The 27,381-nt window shown below is 48.0% G+C and overlaps 1 protein-coding gene across 1 annotated transcript in view; it reads right to left on the reverse strand.

The window, feature by feature from the left end:
• NARS1 (asparaginyl-tRNA synthetase 1) overlaps positions 1-23,777 on the reverse strand; it is a 61,446-nt gene extending 37,669 nt beyond the window's left edge. The window contains exons 1-3 of the mRNA XM_040337528.1: positions 23,662-23,777; positions 21,029-21,111; positions 3,488-3,553 (exon numbers count right to left, since the gene is read on the reverse strand). Of these exons, the coding sequence (XP_040193462.1) occupies positions 3,488-3,553; positions 21,029-21,111; positions 23,662-23,701 (189 nt within the window). The 5' untranslated portion in view covers positions 23,702-23,777. The remainder of the gene's footprint in view (positions 1-3,487; positions 3,554-21,028; positions 21,112-23,661) is intronic.
• Positions 23,778-27,381: the final 3,604 nt, after the last annotated feature.

A 27,381-nucleotide genomic window follows, 5' to 3' on the forward strand; every position in this document is an offset into this window, starting at 1 on the left:
AGAAGGACGGTAAAAAAAAGTCCTGCTAGCAGCATATTCAGAGCGGTGAAGGCGTGGTGTGTGTATACCGCTCCTGCCCATCAAAATCAATCTGCAAAGGCGCTTTGCGGTGGTTTTAACCCTTTCTCGGCCACTAGCGGGGGTTAAAAGCGTCCCTGCTATCGGCCGAATAGCGACGCAAAATTGACAGTTAAAGCGGGGGTTCACCCTATAAACCTAAAAAAAAAAAATATATATTTTGTTCTACCATAAAATCAGGCATTGTAGCGCGAGCTACAGTATGCCTGTCCCGATTTTTTTTCCCCCGTACTCACCGTTTACTCCTACATCGAAGATACCGACTCCCCTCGGTGAATGGGCGTGCCTATGGAGACGGAGGATGATTGACGGCCGTCTCTGGCGCGTCACGCTTCTCCGGAAATAGCCGAAATAGGCTTGGCTCTTCACGGCGCCTGCGCATAGCCTGTGCGCAGGCGCCGTGAAGAGCCGAGACCTACTCCGGCTGTCTTCGGGGAGAGTGACGTGCCAGGGCCGGTCGTCAATCATCCTCCCTCTCCATAGGCACGCCCATTCCCCGCGGGAGCCGAAATCTTCTATGTACGATTACAAGGTGAGTCCGGGGTTAAAAAAAAAATCGGGACAGGCATACTGTAGCTCGCGCTACAATGCCTGTCTCGATGGTAAAATCATGTGGGTGAGGGTGAACTACCGCTTTAAGCGCCGCTAAAAATAGCGCCGCTTTACTGCCGACGCCGCCCCCACCCCAGTGTGAAAGTGGCCTAACAGAAAAGAGGGAGCACTTATAAGATTACCTTAACCTCTATGTACAAGTACTGTTCTAACATAAAATTCCTTCTTCCTCCAACCCCATCTCTTCATTAGGGCAAGCCAATCATTTTTCACCTGGTTAAATCTACTTTTGATGAGGTGGGTGGTGCTTGCAGAGTTGGGGTTTAAGTGCACACATTGGGGATGTTTGGCTGAAGTTTCACTAATAAAGAGCTGGCACAAAGAGTGACTTTGAACCAGTTAGGCTAGGCGGACCCTTTTTTTCGGGCGGCTTCGGCGTTCGGGCATAGCCGACAATGTTAAAATCACCCCTCCAGCAAAAAAACAGGTTAAAAACAACGCGTTTTGTCGCCGCAAATCGTGGGACAAAACGCCTATTTTATTTCGCCGCAATACGCCGCATATCGCCTACGCAAAGGTGTGAATGCAGCCTTACAGATGCTGGAAACAGACAACTGCGTCTGTTATACACATACCCGGGCTGGTTCACACCAGAATGTGGTGCTGGAAAGTCACATTCCATGTGCGTTTACCGAAACAATGTTCAAAATGCACAGCCTTTCTGGGTGCCAATACATTAACGGCACCGCAAACACAGATCGCAAATGCACTGCATTTATGGGCATTATATCATATGATGCCGCAGCACTATGCCATTTTTGGTAGTAGTGCATGCATTCCAGTGTGATTTGCAGTTTTACGGCGGCAGAATGGCTTCCATGTGCGAATCGCCGTAGTTGTATGGCGGCCGCTTTAAGGGGTATGCGGGGCGTGCCCCCGCCACATCACGGAGGAGCCGACGCGCGTGCCCAGCGGCCGCGATGTCTGCATGGGCACCCGTGATTGCTCCTGACAGAGCCAGAACAGGGCTGTGTGTGTGTAAACACACACACAGCCCCGTTCTGGTAGGGGAGAGGAGACAGATTGCGTGTTGCTAATATATAGGAACAACGATCGGTCTCCTCCCCCCAGTCAGTCCAATCCCTCCTACAGTTAGAACACATTAAGGGAGCACATTTAACCCCTTGATCGCCCCCTAGTGTAAACCCCTTCCCAGCCAGTGACATTTATATAGTAAATCGGTGGCTATTTATAGCTCTGATCGCTGTATAAATGTCAATGGTCCCAAAAAAGTGACAAAAAACGCCTGGTCTGTCCACCGCATTGTCACATTCACAATAAAAAAAATCACAGCAATTACTAGTAAAAAAATAAAATAAAAATGCCATAAATCTATCCCTTATTTTGTAGGCGCTATAACTTTTGCGCAAACCAATCACTATACGCGTATTGCGATTTTTACCAAACATATGTAGAAAAATACATATTGGCCTAAACTGAGGAAGAAATTCGTTTTTTTTTTTTAATTTGTGATATTATAGCAAAAAAATATTGCATTTTTTTTTCAAAATTTTCAGCTTTTTTTTGGTTTATAGCGCAAAAAATAAAAACCGCAGAGGTGATCAAATACCACCAAAAGAAAGCTATTTGTTGGGGAAAAAAAAAGGACATACATTTTGTTTGGGTACAACGTCGCATGACCGTGCAATCGTCAGTTAAAGTGACGCAGTGCCGTATAACAAAAAATTGCCTGGTCAGGAAGGGGGTAAATCCTTAAGGGGTTAAAGTGCAACTTCAATCTCTCTATCAACATTGACTATAATAGATCGGCAAGTATAACATATTTACTTGTTTAAAAAAAAAAAAAATAATAATAATAATTCTTCAGTTACTTCCTGGTTTTCAGGCTTAGGCAAATGATGTCATACATCCCAGGAGTCTTCAGGAGGGAAGGGAGAGTTCACAGCTCAGCCAAATGCCTGAGCTAAGGGCAGAGGGATTTCAGGTAAATGCTACATGAATCATCTGCCCTTATTTAAGATGACCACAGCCAGAAATCCCAGGGGATCCCAGGGGATGTTTTTAAAAATAAAGCATGGAAACATAGATGGAAGTGGGAGTTTGCTTTGAATATCAAAAATGAATAAAATAGCATTTTTAGGTTTGTGGTGCTCAGATGCAGTTTCGTTTCATTTTAAAGGGGATGTAAAGGTACATTTTTCCCCCCTAAATAGCTTCCTTTACCTTAGTGCAGTCCTCCTTCACTTACCTCATCCTTCCATTTTGCTTTTAAATGTCCTTATTTCTTCTGAGAAATCCTCACTTCCTGTACTTCTGTCTGTAACTCCACACAGTAATGCGAGGCTTTCTCCCTGGTGTGGAGTGTTGTGCTCGCCCCCTCCCTTGGACTACAGGAGAGTCAGGACGCTCTCTTCCTTGCAGATAGATAAAGGAGCTGTATGTTAGTGGGCGTCCTGAAGTCCAAGGGAGGGGGCGAGCACGACACTACACACCAGGGAGAAAGCCTCACATTCCTGTGTGGAGTTACAGACAGAAGAACAGGAAGTGAGGATTTCTCAGAAGAAATAAGGACATTTAAAAGCAAAATGGAAGGATGAGGTAAGTGAGGGAGGACTGCACTAAGGTAAAGGAAGCTATTTAGGAGAAAAAAAAATTTGTACCTTTACAACCCCTTTAAATGCACTGCAGGGGAACATGCAGGATTTGCACAGAACACGTTCCGGTGCAATTCTGGTGCCTCTGGTTACTCTTAAAGCGCATACATACTGAATCAATTACTTGGGACTCTACATCATATACACACACACACTGCTGTAAATTCAATATGGCATACAACCTCGTTTTCCTTCTGTGAATCCACATAGAAGACAGGGAAAGGCTCCTTCCCTACAGTCAGCATGGCCTAAAAATAAAAGATTGTTAGTCTGCATAAAAAAAAAAAAAAAAACACAAAATGTAACCGCAATGCAAAGCCCATGAGTACCAAAGGAGCAGAACCGACAGCCTCACCACAAGGATGGGAGATGAGAGAGCTGCCGATCTGTTCCATCTCCTGTGTGTGTACTGTGGGAAATGTAAATGATTAAACTCAGCTATTTAGCTTCACAGTTCCCGTGGCACACACACACACACAGGAGGAGAAGGAGCAGATCAGCAGCTTTCTCTTCTCCCATCTGTGCAGGAAGGGCGGGACTGTCAGTGCAGGCTATGAGAGACACTCAGCTCAGAGCCCTGCTGATGAGCACCGACAGGGGGCATTGATAAGTGGCACCGATAGGCAGCATTGATGAGCACTAAGTGGCACCGATAGGCAGCGTTGATAAGTGGCACTGTAACGGTCACCATCGTTTACGATTTCCATTCCATCAACCACGACAGCTTATCCGACACTCCACAATCCAGCAGACAGGACCCATTAGATTTTCCCCAGAAATAACGAGACAGAGCTCTGTTACTGGTTCCATAATCAATGAATGAATACTTTTAATGGTACCTTAGCTTTCTTATATACAGTACAAATATGTTACAGTAATCAAAGGAACAAAGAAACTCTCCACCCACACAGCACACAATGGGGCTTCATACACATTCTTTTAGATAATGACATTCAGGTGAGTTAATTACTACTCATTACCCAAACGGTCTGGCTCTGCGACAAGTTTCCCTCACCCGTTACCCAAAACATATTCCTTTACTAAACATAATTGACATGCTAATTCCCTACCCCTGAAAGGAGACATCTGACCTTTCAGACTTAATTAGTACAATGGACACAGAATGTAATCACAGCAAGATACTTTAACATCCCATAATAGCCAGCCAGGCTGACTCTCAGTTTCAATTCACACACAAAACAGCATTAGCATCACACAATGGAATGTCTAGGAACAGACTCAATTAACACCTCAAAAGCATGTGTCCCCACATAAATGAATACTGTCCCATTGACCTGGTGGGGTCAGAATAACCAACTTGTAATATCTCAAGATATCCTGCAATATATGAATTATCATTAATGTCCCATCTCATGTAATCCGAGATATCAGTTCTCAGTCACCCTATGCCCAAAAGGGGCATAGGATGACCCAAGAGTCATTAGTGACGCTGGCACAGGAGTACCCCCCATTCTTCAAAAGTCTCTGGGTGTCACTGGTCATTCCGTTACAGGCACGATAGAAGAATTGATGAACACCGATATGTGGCACCGATGGGGCTGCACTGAAGATCAGAGCCCTGATTACCACTGTATACAATGTACTAACCTTGCTGGTTAATGGCTTTTCTTTTCCTCACACATCTTTTCCTCACACAGCGTGGAAAGAAAGGACTGCCTATAATCAGCAAGTCTGTTAATATGGTATCAGCTGATCACATGGTAAAGAGCCGCTGTGGATGGCCCTTTACTGTGATCAGATATAAGTGGATTGACAGAGCATAAACATTGATTAAATAAGGATTGACTGTCAGCTTTCAAGTCCCTCTATGAAAGAGGATATATGGGGGTTTCCTTATACAGGAAAAATATGGGGACTCTTGTTAAAGCATCGACAGTAAAATTCTGTAGAAATATGTGGGCCTGGTCAACCTCAATCATGAGAGCCACAACACCGATATGAATATCAAAAATATTTATTTTGTAAAAAGGTTTTCTTTATAAAAAGACATAGAAAAAGAAAAAAAGGAAGAAAAAAGCAAAAATATTGTACATTGAATACTATAGAATGCATACTAGACAAATTCCAGACTATCAAGTAAAATGATACTTCAAGTGCATATAGATGCAGGTGATCTTCATTTCATCCCACATGTAACGGTTCTACTAGTTTCGCCCAAGGGGGCTTCGTCAGGAACCAATGGGGGGCAGTAGTCTGAGCAAACAAAGAGTATATCAATGAACAGGAACATATAAATCATAATATATACAAATAGTCACATAAATTGATTATATCAGTACATACAAACATGTCTGGTTGACCATAGAGTTTAATATAATCATCGTTTATTATAGAACATAAAGATAATGTATTTTATTTAAATAAACGAAAGTCGAGTTAATAATGTCTATGTCTTTTTATAAAGAAAACCTTTTTACAAAATAAATATTTTTGATATTCATATCGGTGTTGTGGCTCTCATGATTGAGGTTGACCAGGCCCACATATTTCTACAGAATTTTACTGTCGATGCTTTAACAAGAGTCCCCATATTTTTCCTGTATAAGGAAACCCCCATATATCCTCTTTACTGTGATCAGTCACAGAGCGTGCAAGCCCCAGGCGGAGACAGGGTTCTGGGAGGATGTCCATGGATGCCCTCCCAGAAATGGAAACCCATGGCTCCAATGGAAGAGGGGGGGTCAGGGGAGCCCTTCATAGGTTCCTTGCACCGGGACCCTGAAGGTCCTAGTTACACCTCTGACACAAATACAGTAGAAAGTAAAAAAAAAAAAAAAAAAAAAAAAAAAGGTAGAAGTTCCCGTTGAGGCCACTCGGGGGATGGGAAGCGCTGCTCCTGACCCGTCTCCCTGACGGGAGTCTCCTCTGAAATATTTTAGGGTGGCTAGATTCGCCTTGCTTGTGGTTAGCTGATGTTGGCATATTTTACCCACCTATTATTTTTGTGAATGACACTGATTTGTTGTATCTTTCTTCGTGATTAGGGTTGTCCCGATACCGATACTAGTATCGGGACCGATACCAAGCATTTGCCCGAGTACTTGTACTCGGGCAAATGCTCCCAATGCTTCACCCGATACTTGTACTGTCAGCGGTGATCAGTGCGTGGGGAAGTTACAAGCACCGATCAGCCGTGTATGCTGCCGTGTATCCCGCCGTGTTTCTCTCCCCTTCCGTGCTCCTCCTCCACCCCCTGGAAAGGTCAGGATGGAGAGCAGGGTAGGAGCCGGTAAATCCAGCTCCTTACTGCTCCGAATGGACAGAGTCCGTTTATGAATGAAGAGATTCATTTTCAGCGCAGCAGATGCTGCTGAGAAAGGGAAAGGGAACATGTGTCCCTAGTCCATTTCTCTGTCTCAAAGGGAAGATGTCAGAGGTCTGTTAAGACCCCTGATATCTCACCAAAGCCCCCCCCAACAGGGCTAAAAAAAAAAATAAAGAAATAAAGAATAAAAAAACAAAAAATAAATGATTGTAGAAAATAAACAAAATTAAAGAAAAAACACACTGACATGCCCCCCCCCCCCCTTAAAAAAAAGAAAGCATTCTAAATAAAAAAACAAATTGTTAAAGATAAAAAAAAAACATACTGACACATGTGCCGCTGTCACATGAGATTAAAAAAAAAGTATCGGTATTCGGTATCGGCGAGTACTTGAAAAAAAGTATCGGTACTTGTACTCGGTCTTAAAAAAGTGGTATCGGGACAACACTAATAAAAATTATTGAAATATAAGAAAAAAAATAAAAATAAATAAAAAACGGTTTATGCCAATTTTAAATTGTTCGGTAAAAGTCAAGCCCTCTGGTTTACTGAGCCTCTCGGCGGGTCTGTGAATGTGATGGCCGACCTCTCTGATCAGCATTTAGATTCAGCTGCTTTCTCTTTCTGCACCCATGAGTTGTAATGCCGCGTACACACGGTGGTTTTTCGGCATGTCCAAAAAACAACGTTTCTTCCAACTTCATCAATAAAAACGATGTTGCCCACACACCATCGTTTTTGAAAAATGATGAACAAAGCGCAGTGACGTACAACACGTATGACGGCACTCTAAAGGGGAAGTTCTTTTCGCCTTTGGGCTGCTTTTAGCTGATTCCGTGTTAGTAAAAGACGATTCGCGCTTTTTTGTCTGTTACAGCGTGTGATGAATGCGCTTACTCCATTATGAATGGTAGTTTTACCAGAACGAGCGCTCCCGTCTCATGACTCGCTTCTGGGCATGCGCGGGTTTAAAACGTCGTTTTTGCCCACACACGATCATTTTTTACAACACGAAAAACTACATTTTGAAAAACCTCTGAGGGGAGCTGCCAATCCCTTGCTCATGGCCATGTGGTAGTTCCAGAGCAAAGGAGACAACAATAAATCAGAAACATTTTACTGGTGTAGAAGGTAAGAGGATCCCTGAGGAATGTATACAAACAACCCTCTGTAAGAGGAGCAATGCCTTCTGGGTAACTGATATTCCCTCATTGTGGCCTGCGGGTGATTTGCTCCACCCAGACGGGGCTAGAACCATCGTATGATACCAACCCCGGGGCATCGCTGGACCCTGAGGGCAACGTTCTAATGACTTTACAATGTTCACCGCCCACAACCTAATGGATTTATATGGTCATAACCAATTACTATGTCATAGGTAATTACTGGCCAATCATCTGAATGTTTCCTCTTACAGAACCTGTTCAGGATCATTGAGGCCACCAAACTCTCCCATACTTTTTTTTTTTATTCCTATATGAAGGAGGGGAGGGTCCAGCTTTTTATCTTTTCGCTGTGTTGTCATTGGTCGAATCATTAAAAAAGATTTTAACCAGTTAATGACCATGCCATAGCAGATTTACCGGGTGGCCATTCCGTGTAGAATAAATATATAGGGCCAGATTCTCAGAGACTTACGTCAGCGTATCAGTAGATACGCCGTCGTAAAAGTCTGAATCTGCGTCGTCGTATATTTAAGCGTATTCTGGAAACCAGATACGCTTAAATTTGGCTAAGATACGAGCGGCGTAAGTCTCCTACGCCGTTGTATCTTGGGGTGCATATTTACGCTAGCCGCTAGGTGGCGCTTCCGTTGTTTTCCGCGTCGAATATGCAAATTAGCAAGATATGCCGATTCACGAACGTACGCACGCCCGTCGCAATAAGTTACGCCGTTTACGTAAGACATACGCCGGCGTAAGGATAAAGCAGGTCTCTAGGTGGCGTAGCCCTTGCAAAGTATGGACGTCGGAACAAGCGTATCTTTTTACATTGTTTGCGTAAGTCGTACGTGAATAGGGCTGTGCGTAAGTTACGTTCACGTCTTATGAAGTGTTCGACGTATCTTAGGCATTCTATCCGACGCATGCGCACTGGGATACGTCCACGAACAGCGCATGCGCCGTACGTTCAAAACGTCATTTTTAGATCTTTACGCCACTTTTTGGGCAACTTCTGCCATTGTTGTCTGTTAAGCATTGGTTCTGAGCATGCGTGTTTGTACTTTGGATTTTAGTTGGACGGACTTGCGTTCACACGATCGGATAATCCGACGTAACAGATTTATTGCCCAACAGTTGGTGAGCATGAACAGCCAACTTTTGTTGTCATTAATTCAGCAAACAATTGTCTGATGGAGCATACACACGGTCAGATTATCCGACACAACACGTCCATCAGACAATTATGGCCATAAAGTTGGATCGTGTGTACGAGGCTTGAATAGTAGCGATGATATGCACAGTTTACTAACATGCCAAAGTTACCAAGCAGTGTTCAGGCTCTAAGACTTGTTTTTCCTTCATCATGAAGGTGTTCCCATAATGTAGGGTGTAAACTGAAAGCAGAAAGGCAAAAGCAGACTAGAGCCATGGCTGTGAAAGTCATATAACACACGGCTTAGAGCAGCCCTCAAAATTTCCACTCGCCTACTAGCATTTGGCGAGTGGATTTAAGCTGGGGGCGAGTGATGACAGGGCTGCATGACCAATCTCCCTCCAATCTGTGCCTACACTTAGAGTCCCGATGAGATTGGCGGCCGAAGAGGAAAGGTGCATGCTCGGGAAAAGTAGTCTGTTGAGCAGCGCACAGGCAGAGTAGTACACAGGTGCTCTCCTTACAATTCTCATTAAGCCATGGGACCCAACAGTATGACCTCTCTGAGCCTGCCCCCCTCCCCCGGGCCCCGACCAATGTAGCTGGAGAGCATAAAGTAATGAGTGAGGTGGAAGATTGCAAACATTACCACTCCGGTGCAGCGCTCACTGAAAGTTGCCCTGACATGAGAGCGGCAGCCTTCTAGTTTGTGAAGTTTTCTTCTCCTTGTGCTCTATGTAAGTGTCCAACAGTTCAGCCTCATCACTGTGAACAGACTGGTCTCAATGTGTGCTGTGCGCTGTCAGTGTGCGCTGTGCTATGGTGTCAATGGCTGTGCAGTTGTGTGGATCTCAGCGCTGGATTGTACTCCCTCCCGCTGTGCTGCAGCTCCTCTCCTCTCTGCCAGCCTGAATAAAAGGGGGAAGTGGGGACATGCAATCATGGAGCCGCACACACAGGCTCCTGATGATGAGATGAATGGGAGAGAGAGAGAGGATGGATGGATGGGAGTTGCAGAGGAGACAGCAAGAGAATGGGGAAGAGACCCAGTTCTAGTGCCCTGTCCCTCTGGTCTGCCCCCAGTGCCCTGTCCCTCTGGCCTGCCCCCAGTGCCCTGTCCCTCTGGCCTGCCCCCAGTGCCCTGTCCCTCTGGCCTGCCCCCAGTGCCCTGTCCCTCTGGCCTGCCCCCAGTGCCCTGTCCCTCTGGCCTGCCCCCAGTGCCCTGTCCCTCTGGTCTGCCCCCAGTGCCCTGTCCCTCTGGTCTGCCCCCAGTGCCCTGTCCCATTTTGTTAAAGTTGTTGTTGGTAATATTTAATTTTGTAACTTATTCTGCATAAAACATTGTCATTCCATGAGATAATCTACGAGGGCGTGTTTACAGGTGCAATTAGGCGCAGGGCAGTGTATGAATCAGGTGGGGCAATTGGTGGCGAGTAACTCTTGAGGCCTGGCTAGTAGCTCAGAACTTGAAATTTTGAGCCCTGGCTTAGAGAACAGATAGCTGGATTCAAGTAGGTCGCCGCATCTTTAAGGCAGCGTAGCGTATCGTATTTACGCTACGCCGCCTTAAGTCAGAGAGGCAAGTACTGTATTCACAAAGTACTTGCCTCCCAACTTACGGCGGCGTAGCGTAAATGGGGCCGGCGTAAGAGTGCCTAATTCAAATTAGGCTGAGGGGGCGTGTTTTATGTAAATAAGGGGTGACCTGACGTGATTGACGTTTTTTACGAATGGCGCATGCGCCGTCCGTGTACATATCCCAGTGTGCATTGCGCCCAAGTACGCCGCAAGGACGTATTGGTTTCAACGTGAACGTAAATTACGTCCAGCCCTATTCACAAAGTACAAAACCCTCACCAAGAATTACCACAAAGCAATCTTTAAAGCCAAAAAAGAGCACTTCGCAAACACCATCTCAAAAGCCCTAAACCGTCCACGGAAAGTCTTTTTAAACTAGTCGCTAAGACTATGAACCCCGCATGCTTGGAGCCCCCTGCAAGTGAGACTCAAGAATTCTGTAACAAATTATCTGACTTTTTCATCGACAAAATAGAAAAGATTCGGCAAACAGTGCAACAGAAAAAAAACATTAACCCCCCTCAGATACAGCAAGAAGAAGCAATCCACATGAATAGTCCACGATCAACGATTTTCGAACTGGTCCCAATTACCATCGACACCACAAAAAACATCATCGGAAGCCTCCGAGACAACACATCACCAAATGACATCATCCCTACTAGAGGTCGACCGATATATCGGTCGGCCGATATATCGGCCGATATTTGGCCGTTTTTGTGAAATCGGCATCGGCCAATTATCGTGAAAAAATCGGCCGATTCGCGGCTACAATATCCAGGCCGCGGGGTCCCTTGCCTTCCAGTCATGTACTGACCAGTTACCAGTGCCCCCGCCCCCGCCATGAATCCTCCATCCGCATTGGCCTTTGCTACTCACCGCAGGTCCTGGAAGTCTACGTACGGCGGCGAGTAGGGGCGTGACATCACGGTCCTTCACCCGCAGCTCGCGCTCCACTCCTTGCTCACATTGGGAGTAGGGGGCCACGCCTGTCTCTCACGTCACCCTTGCGTGCCCCACCCCCTGCTGCTCCTGGTTCCCGGGTCTTCTACTGGCTCTCCGTTGCGAGTAGAGGCGTGACGCCCAGTGCGCGCCCCGCCCCCTGCTACTCCTTCCCGGCTTCTTATTTTGCAGCATCCCCTGCATTCTAGCTAGGTATGTGGCATATTCGTTCATTGATGTAGATCACTATGGGCATTTATTTTTTGTCAACACTAACACTGCTGGGCAAGGTCACGCTCATGGGCACATTTTATGTTATTAAGGGACACTCTGATGGGCAAATTTTATGTCAAGGGGCACGCTGATGGGTATATTTTTAATGTGTTCGCTGATGGGCATATTGCATGTTAAGGAGCACTCTGATGGGCAACTTTTATGTTAAGGAGCACGTTTTGTTGTGCCCATCAGAGTGCCCCTTAACATAAAATGCGCCCATCAGCGTGACCCTTATTTTAAGTTAAGGGGCACAATGCATCCCCACCCATCCCTCTCCACAACACATGGCTGTGGAGGAGGCGGGTACAGAGAGAGGTGGCTGTGGAGGAGGCGGGTACAGAGAGAGGTGGCTGTAGAGGAGGGGGTACAGAGAGGTAGCTTTACAGCCACCTCTGTACCTCCCTCCTCCACAACCACCTCTGTACCTCCCTCCTCCACAACCACCTCTCTGTACCTCCCTCCTCCACAACCACCTCTCTGTACCTCCCTCCTCCACAACCACCTCTCTGTACCTCCCTCCTCCACAACCACCTCTCTGTACCTCCCTCCTCCACAACCACCTCTCTGTACCTCCCTCCTCCACAACCACCTCTCTGTACCTCCCTCCTCCACAACCACCTCTCTGTACCTCCCTCCTCCACAACCACCTCTCTGTACCTCCCTCCTCCACAACCACCTCTCTGTACCTCCCTCCTCCACAACCACCTCTCTGTACCTCCCTCCTCCACAACCACCTCTCTGTACCTCCCTCCTCCACAACCACCTCTCTGTACCTCCCTCCTCCACAACCACCTCTCTGTACCCCCCTCCTTAAAATGACTAAGATTGTATTTTTTTTCTTTTTTAATAATTATGAGGTGGCACTGATGGGCTGCACTGGTGGGCACTAATGAGGTGGTACTGATGGACACTAATGGGCTGAACTGGTAGGCACTGATGAGGTTGCACTGACAGGCTGAACTGGTGGACACTAATGAGGTGGCACTGATGGACACTGATAGGCTACACTGGTGAGCTGCATTGGTGGGCACTGATGGACACTGATAGGCTGCACTCCACCTTTCCACCCTAAACAATAACCTCCTCCCCAACCTAGATTTTCTGAGATAATGGGAAAAAAAATAAATAAAATCGGCCTAAAATATCGGCCGCAAAAATCGGCCTAAAATATCGGCCATCGGCCGCCCCGATTTTGAAATATCGGCATCGGTATCGGCCAGAGAAAAACCCATATCGGTCGACCTCTAATCCCTACAAAACTCTTGAAAGAATGCACGGACATCTTGGCACCCATCATAACGCACATCATAAACCAATCGTTCAGGGAAGGGATGGTTCCGAGCACCCTCAAGCAAGGCATAATAAAACCCCTCCTAAAGAAACCCAACCTCGACCCTAAAGACCCAAACCATCGCAGACCGGTAACAAGCCTGAACACCATCTCCAAGATCATGGAGAAAGCAGTAGTACAACAGCTTCAGCCCCATCTTGACGACCACAAACTACTAGATCCTCTACAATCAGGTTTTCGCCCAGGCCACGGCACAGAAACGGCTCTCCTCAAGATATGGGATGACGCTCTCAAAGCAGCAGATGAAGGAGAATCCTGTCTCCTAGTGCTGCTGGACCTCAGTGCAGCCTTCGACACGGTAGACCACAACATATTGCTCACGCGACTCAAAGAAGTAGCCGGAGTCTCTGACGCGGCCCTACCGTGGTTCGCATCTTTCCTAGAAAATCGCACTCAGACCGTGAAACTTGGAGATTTCACATCAGAAACACGGACCATCACATGCGGAGTTCCTCAAGGATCACCCCTCTCACCTATACTCTTCAACATCTACATCCGCCCGCTCCTCAAAATCACCAGCAAACAGGACCTGTGCTACCACTCCTATGCGGACGACACGCAGCTGTACCTTCGAATCACCAACAAACAAGACCAATTCCATGAACTAGGAAAAAGAGATTTTTAATACAGCTTACCTGTAAAATCTTTTTCTTGGAGTACATCACGGGACACAGAGCAGCATATTCATTACTATGTGGGTTATATGGAGTACCTTCAGGTGATGGACACTGGCAATCTCAAAAACAGGAAGTGCCCCTCCCTATATAACCCCCTCCCATAGGAGGAGTACCTCAGTTTTGTAGCAAGCAATATGCCTCCCAAAATGGTCCCCAAAAGAGGGGTGGGAGCTCTGTGTCCCGTGATGTACTCCAAGAAAAAGATTTTACAGGTAAGCTGTATTAAAAATCTTTTTCTTTATCGTACATCACGGGACACAGAGCGGCATATTCATTACTATATGGGATGTCCCAAAGCAATGCTTACAATGAGGGGAGGGAGAACATCTTCCTAAGACAAAAGGATTTAATTTAGAGATATACTCAAATCATAATAAATCCAACTTAGTTGAGAAAAAATAAATTTTTAAATTTAACTCAAAAGGGAGCCCCCCGGAATCAGAGGGTCTCAAACTGCAGCCTGCAGCACTGCCTGCCCAAAGGCTGTATCCGTATTCCTTCTTACGTCCAACTGGTAGAATTTTGTAAACGTGTGGACAGAAGACCAGGTTGCCGCCTTGCAAACTTGAGCCATAGAGATCTGGTGGTGTGCTGCCCAGGAGGCGCCCATGGCCCTAGTAGAATGAGCCTTTAATGATAACGGAGGAGGCAACCCTTTCAAACCGTAGGCCTGAGTGATTAACTGTTTAATCCACCTCGAGATGGTGGATTTTGCAGCTGCCTGCCCCTTCTTGGGCCCATCCGGTAAAATGAACAACACATCTGTTTTCCGGATCTTCTCTGTAGCTTTAAGATAGGCCTTCATGGCCCTGACAATATCCAAGGTATGCAGCAACCCTTCCTTTCTGGAAGTAGGTTTAGGAAAGAAGGATGGTAATACCAAATCCTGGTTTAGATGAAAACTGGATATAACCTCTGGTAGGAAGGAAGGATGAGGGCGGAGAACGACCCTGTCCTTATGCAAAATAAGATATGGTTCCTTACAGGATAAGGCTGCCAGTTCCGATACTCTTCTGGCCGAAACTATGGCGACCAAAAATACTAACTTCCTTGTCAGTAAAACCAAAGGAATTTCAGCCAACGGCTCAAAAGGTTGTTTCTGTAAACTTGACAGAACAAGATTTAGATCCCACGGACAAAGCGGGGATTTAACTGGAGGATTAATACGTAAGACCCCTTGAAGGTAGGTCTTAACTAGCGAGTGGGTGGCCAGCGGCCGCTGAAACCACACTGACAAAGCTGAAATCTGTCCTTTGATTGTGCTTAATGCCAGTCCTTTATCCACTCCTAGCTGGAGAAAACGTAATACTCTATCGATGGTAAACTTGCGAGAAAGCCATCGCTTGGACTCACACCAGCCTACATAGGCCTTCCAGACCCTGTAATAAATCACCCTAGAGACCGGTTTCCTGGCTCTGATTAGGGTAGAGATTACTTTCTGAGACAGACCTCTACCCCTGAGAATCAGGGATTCAGCTTCCAGGCCGTCAAATTTAGATGCCGTAAGGCAGGGTGGAGGATCGGACCTTGCGATAGCAGGTCTGGCCGTAGAGGAAGAGTCCAAGGGTCTCCCACTACCATCTTTAGGATTACTGAATACCATGCCCTTCTGGGCCATGCTGGAGCTACCAGGATGACTGGTATGTGCTCCACCCTGATCCTGCGCAGCAGGCGGGGTAGTAACTGGAGCGGGGGAAATACATAAAGTAGTCTGAACTGATGCCAAGGGCAAACCAGCGCATCGGTTCCGCAGGCCATCGGATCCCTTGAGCGGGATATGAACCTGTCTAGTTTCTTGTTGAGTCTTGATGCCATGACGTCCACGTCCGGCACTCCCCATCTCTGGCAGAGTGTCTGAAAGACCTGTGGATGTAGAGACCATTCCCCCGGCAACAGAGTCTGGCGACTTAAAAAGTCCGCCTGAAGGTTGTCCACTCCTGGAATGAATATCGCCGATATGCAGGGCACATGAGCTTCTGCCCATAGGAGAATCAAGCTCACCTCTCTCTGAGCGGCTTGACTCTTGGTTCCCCCTTGGTGATTTATGTATGCCACTGCCGTGGCATTGTCCGATTGAATTTTCACCGGGAACCCCTGCAACTTGGACGTCCAAGCCCTGAGGGCTAGTCGAGCAGCTCTGAGCTCCAAGATGTTGATGGGCAACTGCTTCTCTGGCTTTGCCCAAGTGCCTTGGCGAGTGCAACCATCCAAAATTGCTCCCCAGCCTGTTAGGCTGGCGTCTGTGGTTACTATCTTCCAAGCCACTGGGCTGAAAGACTTCCCCTTCAGTAGATTCTGAGGGTCTAACCACCAACACAGACTTTGTCGGACTCTTGATGAGAGCGGCAAAGGGATATCTAAGGCCTGTGGCCTCCTGCTCCAGGCTGACAGGATGGCTGCCTGCAGGATGCGAGTGTGGCTCTGGGCGTACGGTACCGCCTCGAATGTGGCCACCATCTTGCCTAGTAACCGCATACATAGGCGAACAGTTGGTTCCTTCTTGCTTAGAACCAGTAGAATTAATTCCTTGATGGCTTTGACTTTTATCAGAGGCAGAAACACCCTCTGTTGTTCTGTGTCTAATCTCATGCCGAGATATTCCAACTGCCTTGTGGGCTGGAATGCTGATTTTTCTCGATTTAGGACCCAGCCGAACCTCTCGAGGTACTGAACTGTGAGGGCCACTGCTTGTTCCAAGCCAGGAGACGAGTGATCTATGACTAGGAGGTCGTCCAGGTATGCTAGGATTGTGACCCCTTGAATCCTTAAATTGGCTAGGATTGGAGCTAGGACCTTCGTGAACACTCGGGGGGCCGTAGCCAACCCGAAGGGAAGCGCCATGAATTGGAAATGACGTAGAGCCACCGAGAAGCGTAGAAATCTTTGATGTGGCTGGTAAACTGGAACATGAAGGTAAGCATCCTTTATGTCTATGGATGCCATAAAATCGTCCTTCTGAAGTGCGGCAACTGCCGACCGCACGGATTCCATCCGAAATGAGCGGACCTTTAGGTATGCATTTACCATTTTTAAGTCCAAAATTGGCCTGACATCGCCGTTGGGCTTTGGGATAATGAATAGGTTGGAGTAGAAACCTAGCCCCTGTTCTTGGACTGGTACCTCTACTATTACCTCCTGAGAGAGTAGATGATTCAATGCCGCTATTAATGCGGCTCCCTTCTTCGGATCGTTTGGTACTCTTGACTCCTGAAAATGAGGAGGAGGAAACTTTAGGAAGTCTAGTTTGTAGCCTGTAGCCACGGAGGACCGTACCCATTTGTCGGGAATGCTGGCCTCCCAAACCTCTGTAAAGAGACGCAGTCTTCCCCCCACCTTCGAGGGTGGGGGCGCCCCTTCATAAGGCCGGCTTGGGGGCTGGCTTTGCTGGCTTGCGAAACCACTGCTTCTTGCCTGCGCCGGCCTGTCCCTGCGACTTGTTAAAATTTGATCTTGCAGGAGGCCGTCGATACTGTTTGGTATTGGAGGGCCCCTGCCCAGGGGAGTACTGTCGTTTAAACGCAGGCCCCCGAAACTTCTTCTTGGTGGGCAAAAGTGTACTTTTTCCGCTTGAAATGGTCTGGATGTATTTGTCCAGGTCTTCTCCGAAGAGTCGTCCTCCATGGAAGGGGAACCCTACCAGGAGCTTCTTGCATGGGGGTTCTGCCTCCCAGCTCTTTAACCATAAGAGTCTTCTCATATGGATAAGGGATAACGATAAACGTGACGCTTGCTGGATCGAATCCTTAATCGCATCTACCGTAAAGCGTATGGCCCTAGGGACGTCCGAAAATTCTTCTGCCTGCTGGGCAGGAATAAGTTTAAGCATCTGCTTAGCTTGATCCGATAATGCTTGTGCAACCCCAATTGCAGCCACAGCTGGCTGCACTACTGCCCTTGCAGTAGTGAAGGAGGTTTTAAGTAGCGTTTCCAAGCGTTTATCAACCGGATCCTTGAACACCTGTATGTTTTCTACAGGGCATGTTAAAGATTTGTTAACACATGAGATGGCTGCGTCTACAGCCGGGGCTGCCCATCTCTTGGAAAATTTCTCTTCCATAGGATATAAGGCAGAGAATCTCTTTGGTGGTACAAAGATTCTATCTGGCTTGGCCCAATCTTGGAACATAACTTCCTCTAGTAGAGGATGGATCGGAAAAACCGCATTGGTTTGAGGCGCTCTTAGTGAGCCCAAAGCTGAGACCGTTGATACTTGGAGATCTGGTACTGGCAAGTTGAACGTCCTATGGACCAAGTCTGTTAAAACTTGAACCCACCAGCTCTCCCCTTGGGAGGCTGCGCCAGACTCCTCCGTACCCGGATCCTCGATCCCTGAACCTACTTGGTCCTTGTCCAAGAGGTCTTCCCATTCCTCTGCGGAAGGGACCTCCTCATCTGAGGGTTCACGCTCGGGCGACGGAGATCTATTCCGTTTTCTGCCCCGCATAGCCTTGGCTATCATTTTTTCCATTCTTTTTTCCATCTCCTTTAGAGAGGTGGACAGTACCTCGTCCGTGACCACCCTAGGGTTGGACTGACCCGTGCCAGCTCCAGCCCCAGATCCCGATGGTCTCACCAAGGCTCCTTCTGGGGAAAGTAGCGGTAAGACTTTGTCCGAGACCCCGGACCCTCTGGGGGAATCCCCACCTTTTGTACCCTCCAAACCAGATGCCATGGTACAATACCGAGGTACGCCCGCTACTTAATGGTGTTTGGGAAAATAAATAGTTGTTGCCCACAAACCCTTTCTGGGGAAAAAAATGCCTTTCCTTAATAATCTTGGTTTGTTTTTGTTTTTTTTTTAAACCAAAGAAAGAAAAACCATTCTGTCCCCCTTTAGTAGTATTTGCCAATAAAAACTGCTGAAAAGAAAAAGAAACCCTATCTTTAGGGTGAAAGACAGTCTTTTTGAAGACTGTAATACTCTTCTTTGGCCACTGTGTGTCCTCGGCGCCCCACTCTGCCGCTCTGGTCCTTCCTCTCTCAGTTCCAACACATCACTGAGCTGGGAACTCTTTTGGAAGGGCCGCCCCTTCCTTTTACCTACGGGCCCGCCCTTCCCCTTCAAAAAAACGGCGCGAAATTGCGCCCATATCACGGGGACGCGCGCGCGCCCGCCGGCGGGGGGGGGGGGGGGGGGGGGGGGGGGGGGGGGGGGGAGGCCCACACGAGGAGGTCAGAGGCTGATCCTGCCGTCCAGGCCAGGATCCACATAGCGGCATTTATTTTTCTGCAGCAACCGCCTGGACCTCTCTGAGCAGGCTTGCAGGTAAGAGCATTCACTCTCTACATAAGAAACCTCAATAGATTCCCAGGGGCTTCTCTTAAAGAGAATTGTCACTATACACACAGGCCCTTTTCAATGCTACTAGCACCAGTTGCAATACTACCAGGGAGGTCACAATTATGGGGAATATACACATATAGAGTCATCCTATCTTAAGATATGTGACTCACCTTGCCAGATGCAGCGCATAAACCATAGGCATGTCCCGCTGTGACCTTCCCCCAGACAAAACCTGCTGCGAACCAAGTTCCGCAAGTTTCCCCTCACTTACCTGCTCCATGCCGCAGGACTTTGCACAGCAAGAGGTCCAATCTTCCCCCATCTCCGTGGGGCGTCTAGACCTTCAGGCCCTGGGTTCCTATGAAGGATCCACTGTCCTGGGCCCATATAGCACCCTGGCAACAGAAACATTAGGCCCCCAAAGGTTTCTAAGTTCTGGGCCCAGAGTCCAGCTCTCTGTGACAGAAAGCATTATGGGCTATACCCCATTGGTTTGGGGTCTGGTTGCTGACCACTTTAGCACTGAGGCCTTTGGACAGAACCGGTTAGCCCACCTTAATCCCAAGGATGTGGAGGCAAGCTAAACCATGACCAACACCTAAGACACTGGCGTAAAAACTGAGGTACTCCTCCTATGGGAGGGGGTTATATAGGGAGGGGCACTTCCTGTTTTTGAGATTGCCAGTGTCCATCACCTGAAGGTACTCCATATAACCCATATAGTAATGAATATGCCGCTCTGTGTCCCGTGATGTACGATAAAGAAAATGTCTTACACTGATCGACAATTGGATGACGGAAAGCTCCCTCAAACTCAACGGATCCAAAACAGAGCTACTCACCCTTCATGCAAATAGGAAATCTATCTCCAGGACCACATGGACACCACCCACCATCCTCGGACAAACCATCGCGCCAAGCAATAAAGTCAAAAGTCTCGGAGTCATCTTTGACGCAGACATGACGATGGATGCACAAATAGGATCAGTCGTCAGCGGTTCTCATCATCTGCTCCGCATGCTACGTAGACTCATCCCCTTCATCCCGGAAGAGGACACCGCAGTAGTGGTTGGAACAATCATCAACTCACGACTCGACTACGCAAATTCACTCTATTTAGGACTACCGAAATACCAGATTTCACGTCTACAAGTCGTCCAGAACACGGCAGCCAGACTGGTAACAGGTAAAAAGCCGTGGGAACCAATCTCCCCGGCCTTGAGGTCCCTCCACTGGCTGCCCGTACAGGACCGGGTGACATTCAAGACACTCTGCCTCACCCACAAATGTACACAGTGTAAAGCTCCTCAATATTTAAGCGAGAAAATAAAACCCTACGTCACCCAGCGCGTGCTCCGATCAACCAACCAAAACCTTCTCCAAATTCCCAAATCTCACTACAAATCTAAGGGAGAACGTAGATTCTCGGTCCAAGGACCACGGCTCTGGAATGCTCTACCCACGACCATCCGCTTGGAAGAAAACCATCGGGTTTTTAGGAAAAAACTGAAGACCCACCTCTTCTGAAAGACCTGCACAACTTTGGATGCCAAGCGCCTTGAGGCAATTAAGTTCGCATTTGTTGCGCTATATAAGTTTCTCACTCACTCAAACGACGTAAAATGTTCAAATTTCGACGCGGGAACGACGGCCATACTTAACATTGACTAGTCCAGCTATTTGATGGAATAACTTTACGCCTGAAAACGCCTTACGTAAACGGCGTATCTTTACTGCGACGGGCGCACGTACGTTCGTGAATAGGCGTATCTAGGCATTTACATATTCTACGCCGAACTCAACGGAAGCGCCACCTAGCGTCCAGCCTAAATATTGCACCCCAAGATACGACGGCGCAGGCTGTTGCATCTTAGCTAGGTTTAAGTGTATCTCAGTTTGAGAATACACTTAAACTTAGGACGGCGCAGATTCCGAGTTAGGTCGGCGTATCTACTGATACGCCGGCGTAACTCTCTGTGAATCTAGCTAAGAGACTTCTATCAGATGACTTACCTTAAGAACGGTTTTAAGGGGTTTCTCCTTGGTCCCATCACCAGCGGCATCATCCCCTTCTTTCTCCGACACATACATTTCTTCTGTATGGAGACAATGAAGACCTTTTATTTAGGAGGTTAATGACAGCAGGTTTGCCCCACAGTATATTATAATAAAAAATAAAAAAGCTTGCAACCCAATATAAAACATCATAAAAAAATAATAATAAAAAGAATTCTGACCTGCCCCAATCTGACCCGAGGGAAGAAACATTGTACAAAGGCAACCGAAGGGTGCAGGACCTTTGGGTTCAAACAACCATGGACACCTACTTAGGGACAGATCAGCGTAACCTTGACTTGGTCAGTGTTTCTCTACTGGCACCAGAGCAGCTCAGCGCCAACAGTAAACAAAACAAAAAGCTCAGGAAGTTGTCACTTAAAGCAGAAATCAACCAAATCAATATCTGAGAACCACAAACCCAAAACATAATGTTTTATTATTTTTGGGGTGCTGAGGCGGGCGTGGGTGTTGTAGGATGTTCGGTCACATCAGCCTTCTGGGATTTGTGACACAAGTACAACATTGTCATCAGGACAGGAAGTGAAGGGAAATCTCTCTGATGGAGCCCTCCGGATAGCAGTTAAAACCAAGGGGCTCTAACATGGAAGAACAGAAATGTGAAGAGATTGTCCATTGTTGGAAACACAAGTTCCATTCAATACTGCCATTTTCATCTCCAGGACCATACGGTACATTCCACAGTGTATCCTATCACTCATCATAACAATATATTCCTACATTAGTCCAATGGGCCATCTCCGTGTGTATGGGGTTGTGATCTGTCCCTTCTACACCCCTATATTTGTCCCCTTACAGCCCGTGTATCCCCCATATACCCCATGGGTCTTCTCTACACCACATTGGGTCCCCCATATACCCTATGGGTCCCCTTACAGCCCTTGTATCCCCTATGGGTCCCCTTACAGCCCTTGTATCCTCCAAATACCATGTGGGTCCCCTTACAGCCCTTGTATCCCCTATGGATCCCCTTACACCCCATATGGGTCTCCTACACCCCTTGTGTTCCCCTACACCCCATGTGTCCTCCATATATCCAATAGGTTCCCTTACACCTTTGTGTCCTATATATACCCCATGGGTTCCCTTACACCCCTTGTGCCCCCTACACCCCTATATGGGTCCCCTCCACCCCATTTGTGCCCCCCTACACCCCTTGTGTCCCCCATATATCCAATAGGTTCCCTTACACCCTTGTATCCCATATATACCCCATGGGTTCCCTTACAACCCTTGTGTCCCCCATATACCCAATGAGTCCCCTATATACCCCATGGGGTCCCCCTACACCCCTTGTGTCCCCATATATTAAATGGCTTCCCTTACACCCTTGTGTCCCCTACACCCCTATATGGGTCCTCTTTACCCCCTTTGTGCCGCCCTACACCCCTTGTATCCCCCATATACCCCATGGGTCTCCCATACAGTGGCGGTCCGTATATAGAGGGCGCTGGAGCGCCGCCCCCTCTGGCTCCGCACCGCTACTGAAATAACATACATTCATGCATTGCATGAATGTATGTTATTGTTGCCAGCTGCCGCTGGTCTTTTCAGGTGGCCGGACCTTGAGCGCCGACCACCTGAATAACGGCAGCTGGTTGGGTGTGCGGAAGTGCCTATCAGAGCCAGCGGCTCTGATAGGCTTTCCAAGTACAGCCCTCGTCTCCCGGATGCTTTCCTCGGAACGTACGGGGGGTGCGTTCCTTGGAGAAGACTGACGGCCGTCTCAGCTAATCAGGTTCACCGATTCTGGTTATCGGTAACCTGATTGGCTGAAGCGTCACCAAGGTGGGAGAAGACATCGAGGGACGTGGAAGGAGAAAGGTAAGTGCATTTTACAGGGCACAGCGGCGACAATGGGCACAGTGGCATCAATGGCACAGTGGCGACAATGGGCACATTGGCAACAATTAAAGGGCACAGTGACAACAATGGGCACAGTGGCGACAATTAAAGGGCAGAGTGGCGACAATTGAGGGGCATGCGTTTGATGGCATGGCACAGCGGCTGCGTTTGATGCCATGGCACAGCAACTGCGTTTGATGCCATGGCACAGAGACTGCGTTTGATGCCATGGCACAGTGGTGCAAATTGATGGCATAGTGACTGCATTTGATGGCATGGCACAGTGGTGACAATTGATGCCACAGTGGCTGCGTTTGATGGCATGGCACCGTGACTACAATTAATGGCACGGTGGCTGCATTTGATGGGCACAGTGAGGCTGCAATTTTTTTTATTTATTTCGTTTGCACCCCCCCCCCCCCCCCCCAAAATGTTGAGCACCAGCCGCTACTGCTCCCATACCCCCTTGTGTACCCTCTGCCCCCATGTGTCCCTATGTACAGTACAGTGGTTATAGTGGTGATTCATGTGATCTCATCACTTGTACTGACCAGGTAGTACAGTCAGTGTATGGTCAGCCCCATTCATCAGCCATGCTCTCCCCACCCCCCTGTCATCCATATGTCTGCACAGCAATCAGCCCCCTCCATACAGTGACATGGGAAGCCTTGTCACTCACACAGTCTGTACAGAACCCTCATTGGCCTCCCCATCCCCCCTCTCACCCAGCTGGAGTCGAGCCGTGCTTTCACCGATCGCGTCCATGTCTCCCACACTGCCTGGCAGCCGGTTGCATCAGATTCGCTTCCTCTAGCTCAGTGCGCAGGCGCGGAGTAGACGCGCCCATCTGACCTCAGCGCCGCAGTCGCTGTATTGCGGGTATTGCTCGGCTATTGCGCGAGGACCGGATGTGAAGATTCTGTCGCCTCAGCTATTTTCAGCCATTTTGTTGGAAGGAAAACAAAAGGCAAAATTGTAATGTGCTGTGCTGTGGCAAAAATATTGCCTATCTTCAGTCAGAAAAAAGAATCATTGTTTTTAGAATCCTTGTCAGTTTTTACTGTAGTGAAAACGGCCCCTCACTGTACCTGTGACACTTCCTGTATGGTTATAAATAGAGGAAGTGAACATAAACCTCCAGCCGGGACACAATATGCAATACAAATCTTTTTTTACCACTTGCTGTCCTTGCCAATTTTTACATTTTCCACACATGCTAAAAATTTAAAAATGTTTCTAGAAAATTATTCAGAACCCCCAAACTTTATATATTTTTTGAAAGCAGAGCCCATGGGGAATAAAATGGTGGCTGTTGCAATTTTTATGTCCCGCACTGAAATACATTTTATTTCACACAAATGCAACATAATACCTACTTTTTTGGTAAAGTATAAAATATGACGTTGCAGCAAGTAAACAGACATGTTAAGATTTAAAAATGCGTGCACCTGAGAAATAGTGAACCACTATGATACCTAAAATTGTCCATAAGCGATTATTTTAAAGGTATTGGGTCAAAGTGATGCGGCCGCGGTTCACAGCATGAGGTTCGGTGCGTTTCTGTTCACCGGTTCAGGTGCGAATCAGGTCCAAATTTAATCTCATCCACTCTCCTCAATTTAAGACTCATAAGATAAAGGAGATCTCTGGAGTGCAGTAAATTAATCAAATTTATTTATTCAAAGCAGCAAACTTACATTTGAAATCGGAACAATCAGCTTCAGTAAATTCAAAGGGGCAGATGCTCAAAGAAATTACGCCGGCGTATCTGTTGATACGCCGCGTAATTTCAAATTTTGCGTGTCGTATCACCAAACAGATACGACGGCATCTGTGTTAGATCCGACAGGCGTACGCCTTAGTACTCCGTCGGATCTAAGATGCAATTTTCCGGCGGCCGCTGGGTGGCGTTTCAGACGTTTTCTGCGTCGAGTATGCAAATTAGCTATTTCCGACGATCCACGAACGTACGAGCGGCCGTCGCATTCTTTTACGTTGTTTCCGTTCGGCTTTTTCCGGCGTATAGTTAAAGCTGCTATCTGGTGGCGTACTCAATGTTAACCACTACCCCACCGCGCCATAGCGAAAATACTGCTACAGCGCGGTGGAGTTATTCCGGGACGACGTCCCTGGGACGTCCTCCCAGAATCCTTCACTCGCGTGGCCGCTGGGGCGCGCTCCCGCAATCATCGCGGTAAATAGCGCGATAGCGGCGGTTTACCACGTGATCGCTCCGTCAAATGACGGAGCGATCACTTGTAAACAAACCGGCGTCATGACATGACGCCGGTTCCTCCCTCTCCTCTCTGTACCGATCGGTACAGTGTGAGAGGAGAGGGGGGAGAGCGGCAGCAGCAGCAGCAGCAGCAGCTGCTGTGGGATGGATCTGTGACACATGTAGTCACAGATCCATCCCTCCCTCCCTGTGCAATACTCTGCAATTAACCCCTCATACTCTGCAATACCCCCATACCCCCCATACTCTGCAATACCCCCATACCCCCCATACTCTGCAATTAACCCCCCATACTCTGCAAATAACCCCCATACTCTGCATTTAACCCCCCATACTCTGCATTTAACCCCCATACTCTGCATTTAACCCCCCATACTCTGCATTTAACCCCCCATACTCTGCAATAACCCCCCCCCATACTCTGCAACAACCCCCCCCATACTCTGCAATAACCCCCCCCCCCATACTCTGCAATAACCCCCCCCCCCCATACTCTGCAATACCACCCAATACTCCGCAATACCTGCTAATATGACAGAAACAAGATATTTTTTATTTTATTTTTACAAAATTTTAGGTGTTTTTTCTTTTATAGCGCAAAAAATAAAAATCGCAGAGGTGATCAAATACCACCAAAAGAAAGCTCTATTTGTGGGAAAAAAAGGACAAAAATTTCAGATGGGCACAATGTTGTATGACTGAGTAATTGTCATTCAAATTGTGAGAGCACCGAAAGCTGAAAATTGGTCTGGTGAGGAAGGGGGTTTAAGTGCCCAGTGGTCAAGAGGTTAAGTATGGCCGTCGTTCCCGCGTATAATTTTTAAAATTTTAATTTGTTTGCGTAAGTCGTCAGTGAATGGGGCTGGACGCCATTTACGTTCACGTTGAAAACAATGACGTCCTTGCGACGTCATTTGGAGCAATGCACCCTGGGATTTTTGACGGACGGGGCATGCGCAGTTCGTTCGGCGCGGGGGACGCGCTTTCATTTAAATGAAACACGCCCCCTACTCGCCGCATTTGAATTACGCTCCCTTACGCCACGAGAGATAGACTACGCCGCCGTAACTTACGGCGCAAATTCTTTCTGGATTCAAACCAAACCCAAATAAGTTACGGCGGCGTAGCGTATCTCTGATACACTGCGCCGGGGCAGATCTTTGTGGATCTGCCCCAAAGACTTCCAGTCTCGGCCGCGACCGGAAATTACGTCACCCTGGTCCTAGGTTACTGTCTGGTATTTTATTTAAAAATGCGGATGGGGGCGGTCAGTTTGCATGGGATAGCTCTGCTTCCGGCTTAGTAGTGTCACACCATCTGATTTAAAATAGCTTCAGACTCCGAACATCGGTTAGAAGCAGTGGCGGTGCGTCCATTAAGGGCACACGGGCGCTGCCCCCCCCTCTCCAGCTACCCCCCCCCCCATATGTATAATGGATAGATTCAGGGCCGGCCTTAGGTGTTTAGGCGCCCTGTGCGAGCTAATCCTGTGGCGCCCCCCCATCTTCACCCCTCGCCCCCTGGTCACCTAAACTGACTTACCTTTCGGTAGACAGTGCGGCTTTGCATTTAAAAATGGCGCCGCCCGGCACTTAGACGCCACTGCGTATGCGCCGTCTGCCCGAGAATAGCCGAGCGTTTTCCGGCTTTCCCGTGCAGCGGCGGCACATGCGCAGTGTGCCTGTCGGGGCCGGCAGCAGCCATTTTTTTCAGGTGCCGCAACCGATGCGTTGCTCTTCACCCAGTCCCAGGGCAGGGAGACCTGGAAGCGCCTGCTGCTGTGACTCATAGGAGTCGGACTCCTGTGATGATCATGTGAGTAACTGACTGCGACTCACATTCTGCAAGCTGTGATGGCCGCACGGCGCCCCTGTTGCCCAGGATCTCCTCTCCCTGTGATAGCCCGATAGCACTGTCAGCAGCGTGCCTCCCGCTCCCCGATTAAGTACACCCCGCGCCCGCTCTACTCCCCGTCCCCCGCCCCCCGTTAAGGCTCAAGGAACGGGGCGAGTCTACGCTATTACCGTAGACCTAGCGTTGGATACGTTAGTAGCGTAAACCTCATACGCAGGTTTACGCTACTAACGTAGCCTACGCTAGGTCTACTGGGCTGGTGTTGTAAATACTGCGCATGCACAGGTGTACGCTACTAACGTATCCAACGCTAGGTCTACGGTAATAGCGTAGACTCGCCCCGTTCCCTGAGCCT

Source organism: Rana temporaria, chromosome 1 (genome assembly GCF_905171775.1).
Source record: "Rana temporaria chromosome 1, aRanTem1.1, whole genome shotgun sequence".
Lineage (NCBI taxonomy): Eukaryota > Metazoa > Chordata > Amphibia > Anura > Ranidae > Rana > Rana temporaria.